This window comes from Balaenoptera physalus, assembly GCF_965194825.1.
Source record: "Balaenoptera physalus genome assembly, chromosome: 16".
In the NCBI taxonomy this organism is placed as follows: domain Eukaryota; kingdom Metazoa; phylum Chordata; class Mammalia; order Artiodactyla; family Balaenopteridae; genus Balaenoptera; species Balaenoptera physalus.
In genome coordinates this window covers 86,339,896-86,346,326 of record NC_138898.1, presented here as the reverse complement: position 1 = coordinate 86,346,326, position 6,431 = coordinate 86,339,896, and the positions used below count along the sequence as shown (strand labels likewise).

Genomic DNA, 6,431 nt, shown 5'->3' with positions numbered 1-6,431 from the left:
TTCCAGTTTCAGCTCCAACATGTAAAGAATTTGGAAATCATAACTCACATTCTTACAAGAAAAAGATGAGAAAACTGAAAATTATTGGCTTTTCTTGGGCCCATCAGAGAACTGAGGTTGCACGGCAAATTGCCACCCCAAAATCTGGATAGACAGACAAATCCAGAGTTGAAGCTGAGATCTGCTTAACAGTGGAAGCAAAATCCACTGGAGCCATAAACTAGTAGGAATACTTAAATGGTAGTTTTGACGAATTGCTGGAGGTTGAGTGTGGGCTAGCTTAAAAGTAAGAAGCTTTGGGGAGCTGCAGTATGGGTGAGCTGCGTATGAGCTGAGTGAAAAGTTGAGAAAGATCGCCTCATGGCTCTGGCAGGGGGAGGAGGACTAGAAATCATTGGAAAAATGTGGCCAGTGTTTTCCATAGCAAAAGCCTGGTCTCCAGGGGAAAAGACTTCTTTTGTAAAAAACATTTATTTATTTATTTACTTGGCTGCCCCGGGTCTTAGTTGCAGCACGCGGCATCTTCGTTGCCGCGTGTGGGATCTTCATTGCAGTATGCAGGATCTTTAGTTGTGGCATGCAGGATCTTTTAGTTGTGAACTGTGTAAGTCAGACTGGGACTTGAACCCACAGGCCAGGACTCGAACCCAGCCAAAACCCAGATTGGGAATTGAACCCACAGTCTTTTAACTGAGATCACACACCTGGTCTCAGGACTTAATGAAGCTCAGTTTCTTGATGTCTCATCGCAGAAAGAATTCAGTGAGAGACAAAGTGATGGGTAAGAAGTGGATTTATTTAGAGAGAAACACACTCCACAGACAGAGTGTGGGCCACTCAGAAGTCAAGAGCGGCACCAGGGTATGGGGTTATCAGTTTTTATAGGGGTGGGTAATTTCATAGGCTAATGAGTGGGAGGAGCATTCCAGCTATTTTGGGGAAGGGGTGGGGATTTCCAGAAATTGGGCCAGCACCCAATTCCTTATGGTTGGCCTTGGAACTGTCATGGCACCTGTGGGCATGTCATTTAGCATGCTGATGTGCTACCATGAGGCTCAAAGTCTAGTGGAAGTTGACTCATCTGCCATCTTGGACCTATTTGGTTTAATCAGTTTATGTCATGTCATCAGGCTATGTCATTCTTTTAAAGGTTATGCCCTGCCCCCTTCCCTCCTGTTTCAGTTGCAGCATGTGGGATCTAGTTCCCTGACCAGGGATCAAACCCAGGCCCCCTGCATTGGGAGCACAGAGTCTTAGTCACTGGACCACCAGGGAAGTCCCTATCCAGGGGAAAAGACTTTAGCAGAACCTTATCCAGGGCCACAGAGTGTGGGTGGCTTATAGCACCAATGCATGTACCCACCAACTCTGGGGGCTAGAGGGGACAAGCTAGACTGAAATCTGAGATGGCCAAGATCACCTCAAGAAAGTGCAGGCTACACAGTGGTTGCCAAACTATCTTCTGGGGAGTCTTCAATGCTGCTCCCAGAGCTAAAGTTTCTGTGGTAGAGAACTGTGTTCAGTAGCCTATGATAAACCATAATGGAAAAGAATATTTTAAAAAAAGAGAGAATGTATATATATATACATATATATATATACACACACACATATGTGTATATATGTATACATATATACATGAATCACCTTGCTGTACAGCAGTAATTAACACATTGTAAATCAACTATACTTCAATAAAAAATAAAGTTTCTGTGGTGAAATAAACTTAAGAAATGGTGAATAAATACCCCTCCTAAAGAGTTATATAACACACTAATAAAGACTCAGAGAAACTAAGTAAAATAGGAAACTGACTGGGACACATTTATTCTCAATCCTGTTTGTACATCAGAAGCATCAGAAGAGTTTATTTTTAACCAATACAACAACTGGGTCCCATTCCATACCTGAAGAGATGAGAGACGGTCCAATATCAAGACCCAAAAAAGAGGCAAAAAATTGTTAATCAGATGGGTAGAAGAATTTTTTTCTCAGTAAAAGATGCAAGTTCTTTGCAATAATAAGTAGTGATGGAAACCAGAACGTGTCACCTGCCTCTTTGACATAAATTATTTTGAGCTGAAGGCAATTAAGAGGCAGCAAACCCAGAAACCCTAAAGGCAGGATATAAATTCTTCTTTTACCGGAGACAGACTCAGCCCAGAGGCAGTGCCAGAAGAATCTTCAAACACATATTGACCCATTTGTTTCCACACATATATTTACCTTCACACAGTCTGCCACCCTTGGAAGACTAACACTGCTTTCCTTTGTCCTATCATCTCTCCACAATTTTACTGTTCTTTGTCGAAGATACTATGAAAGCCAGAATTCTAAGCCACGGCTTTGAGTTAGTATTCATTTTATGTTTCTCCTGCATGATGTGTTGCATGTGTTAAACTTTTTCTTGTTAATCTTTCTTTTCGTTAGAGTCCCAGCTGAAAACCTCAGATAAGTAAAGTTTTACCTCCGTTACAGTAGTAGAAAGGGAGGCTTATAAAGGCCTTTTCTTTGAGAAAAGAGGAAAAGGTTTGGAATCACTGCCGTCAGAAGATGTAAAAAGGAATTTAAGATCAAGCTTGTCTACCAAGCAGCCCAAAGAGCCTACTTGAAGTCAGAGAACAAGTCTTTGTAGCAGAACCAACCAACCTGGTTCAACAGCCCAGAAAGAAGAGTGGAGGAAAGGTACTACTGAGTTTCCCAAGGACTGGAAATTAACAATGTAGGTATTGTCGACAAAAAACTAACTAGTCGAGCTAAGAAGGAAATGGAAAATTTTATTCGAGCCAAATTTGAGGATTACAACCCAGGAAGAGCATCTGAGAAAGCTCTGAGAACCGTTCCACCCGTTAGAAGTCAAGGCACAGTTATACCAGTTTTTTGAGATGGGGGCTGTACATTAAATGACATATTAATGACAGTTTACATCGGATCTAAGCACCATGTGACCCCTTATCAAGAAGGAATGTTATCTTTTAAGGAGTCGTCTTGTTGATGCTGGGAGAATGTTGCTCTTTATGGCTGAGCAGGTATTTCTGCTGATGGGGGAGTTGTGGTCGATGCATAATGCAGACACACAATGCACAGTGCAGGCACAGAGACCAATGGGCAGAGAAAATTTTTTATGTTTAAATTTTTCTTGTCTTGCCATAAAATATGAATATTATTTCACAGTACTGAAGGAAGTCCTGATGGGCAAGTGTGTTAAATTCCTAAGTTCCACAAACTGGCTGGCTTAAAACAACAGAAATTTACTGTCTCACAGTTCTGGAGGCTAGAAGTCTGAAATCAGGGTGTTTGCAGGGCCATGCTCCCTCAGAAGCTTCTAGGGGAGGATTCTTCTTTGCCTTTTCCAGCATCTAGCAGCCCCAGGCATTCATTGGCTTGTGACAGCATAACTCCAGCCTCTCCCACAGCCATCTTCCCTCTGTGTCCTCACATGGCATTTCCGTGTATGTAAATGTATGTGTGTGTGTACAAAATTCCCTCTAAGGATACTAGTGATATTGGATTGGGCCCACCCTAACGGCCTCATTTTAATTTCCAGATAAGGTCACATTCACAGCTAGCACTTCAACATATCTTTTTCTCTAGAGGACAGAATTCAACTCATAACGGCAAGTATCTTGGAGAGTTAAGGAGAACTCAGCAGAAATCACTGAATGAGGGGGACTGCTCCAGCTGCAAAGGAAGACAAGCCAGGATGGGCTGGGGCACAGGAAGGGGAGGAGGGATTAGGGAGGGTGCTGGAAGTTTTCTAAGAAGCTGCCAGAAAGCCTATTGAAAGTCTGGGAGGAGACACATTAAAATGTTGGTAGTGGTGGAATTATCAATAACTTTAATTTTCTTCACACTTTTTATATGTTCCAAAGTTTCTATAATAAGTACATGATTTTATAACCAGAGAGAAACATTCATTATTTTTCAAATAACTATCCAGTAATAGTCACAATCCTCTGAGTGCATACAATCTAGAGCAGGAAGGTAAAGAGAGGAGAACACTCATACAGGGTAAAAACATGTAACAAAATAAAAACCTGAAACAAAGGTGTTGGAGATCACAATCAGCATTCAATATGTGCTCACAGGTGACCGTAGAGTAGAAAAGATCAGGACCTTCCTCTCAGATCTAGATTCAATCCCAACATGCCCATTTGACAGCTGGGCAGGACTGAACGAGTTAATCTCAAGGTTTGTTTTTTCTTTTGTAAAGACAGGATTTTAATTTCCATCTCATTTCCATCTCTGTTGCAAGAGTCACGTGGGAGCATTATGTGAAGAGGCTAGCACAGTGTAAATACTTAACAAGGGTTTCCCAACATTTTCAGGATGACATTAACAACCTTGTGCGCACAGTATACGAATCTGACGAATGGAGAGCATAATGAACCCTTGAGGGCAGAGACACGGTCAGGTGAAGAGTAACAACACGGGCAGAGTAGGGGAAGACTGCCTCAATCTTCCAATCCAAGAAAGTGAGGAATATCAGTACTTACTGGAAAGAAGAGGAATTACATGACTAAACAGAAAGGGATTCTATAAAGCTGTCTAATTTCAGGAAAAAAGTGAGATAGGTCTATACCGTGAGATGTCCAAGCTACGTGCCTATAGCACCGGTCAGGATGCTTCAGCCTGCAAGTGGCCAGAAGGCAACTAGAACTGCCTTATACAATAAAGAAGCAATAATCTCATATAACAAGAAATTCGGGATTAGGGAAATTCCAACCATTTCGTGATGCCAACAAAGACCACATTTCTCCTCCTTTTTCCACGGTTACTGCGCTCCTCTCAGGTCCGGTATACCTACTAACATCAGAAGAGGGGCTGTGTCTTCCCAGACATCTCTTTCTAAAAGCTAAAAAACCTTCCTCGGAGGCACCTTGGAGAATTTCTCACCCCACCTTACTGGCCAGAATTCCCTCCTATGGGCCTGTCTCTCCCTGAAGCATGTGGAGGGCACATCCTGAACAGTTCAATTAGGAAGAACCAGAAGAGAAGGAGAAAAAGTGGGCCAAGTGGCTACTGGAAAGATACCCAGCAGGGTCTTCCACATCTGTCTACGCACATGATGTCCAGGGGGGCTGAACAAAATGTGAAGTTGGAATCTGAATGGACAGAATTGAGGGACCACCCAGGATGGATTTATATATGAAGTCAAAGATGAGGGCCAAGGGATGTATGTCCCTGGGCTGGGGTACAAGGCAAAGATTCTTGGGCAGGAGAAGAACAGCCTCATTTCCCACCAGTCGCTGGTGGGATGACTAAAGATGCTAATGGACTCAACCAAAAAAATGGCCGGAGACGTGAGATGGAAGGACAGGAAAAAGTGTAGAGGTGCTCTCCATCCACAGCACTGTAGAACGAGATTTCCCCAGCCCTGTGATCTAGGAAAACTCCCACCCGGTGAAGAGCTGGCTCTAGCTTGGTAGGCCTCACAGAGATGCCTGTCAGGGGCCAATAGCCAGCAGAACTCCAACAAAGAGCCCAGATTCCCACGCGGGGGGACAGTGTTGAACCACCAGTAATCCCCATGATGTCCTCCCGACACAACCCCACAGCAACCTCCAGGCTACCTTGGTGCTCAACTTCCCAGTAATGCTTCCCTGAAGTGAAAACGTTTTTTCCCAAAACGCAGGGTAAGTGCTGAAATCTCTCCACAAAGTCTGTGGTCCTCTGAGGATTCCTCCATCCAGTGAAGTAGCTCCACGCTGTAGAAAACAGTGGCCAAGAACTGGCTGATGCTCCATTTTTCACGTACCTCCCTTCCTGGGAGAAGACAAGTTTGGGATAAGCAGTGTCCTCAGCCAGATTTACAGCCACTGCAGAGAAAATGAGAGCTGAGATCAATAATGCAAGAGCTTACCACCAACCCTCCTCCAGAAATGCCCGTCCGTTCCAGCTTCAGTGCCGTCCTTCTTCTCCCATCACTTACTGTTAGGGATAAGACTCCTCACCGTCCTTCAACGGACCCTCAGCTGGGCCTAACAGGCCATAGTATGTGCTAGTAACCTGAAATCTTCATTCCCCTTCTGCTTTAAAAGACTGTGATCTACAAAATGGGGAGCCCATTATTTCATGGCCCCAAGTCTTCACCATCAGCATAGAATTTGGAGAAACAGTAACAAATACTGACTTGTTGAATCAGGACCAGAACCAAAGCTGTCGACTGGCTGGTTCTTTGTACAGGAACACGCAGATGTCATCATTAACAAGGTATCTCTTTACTGATTCCAGCTGTTCACTGGGCATCTCCGCAAGCCCCCAGCAGGTAAGTCAAAACCGAATTCAGAGCATCCCAAGTCCCCTTCCACTCTCGAGACTAATCCTCCCTCACATGCAGACTTCTTGTTTTCTATGCTCTCTAAGGTCTAAGAATATTAGCTCCACCCAAACACTCACACTTGGAAATCTTAAGGTTATTTGATTCTTCT

General features: G+C 43.7%; 1 protein-coding gene across 2 annotated transcripts in view; it reads right to left on the bottom strand.

Moving 5' to 3' along the window:
• Nucleotides 1–1,798: 1,798 nt before the first annotated feature.
• TRIM4 (tripartite motif containing 4) overlaps nt 1,799–6,431 on the bottom strand; it is a 20,002-nt gene continuing 15,369 nt past the window's right edge. Inside the window, exon 5 of one of the 2 annotated variants that reach the window (XM_082431325.1) lies at nt 1,799–5,819. In XM_082431325.1, the coding sequence (XP_082287451.1) occupies nt 5,233–5,819 (587 nt within the window). In that variant the 3' untranslated portion in view covers nt 1,799–5,232. The remainder of the gene's footprint in view (nt 5,820–6,431) is intronic. The other variant, XM_082431324.1, reaches the window with a different exon arrangement.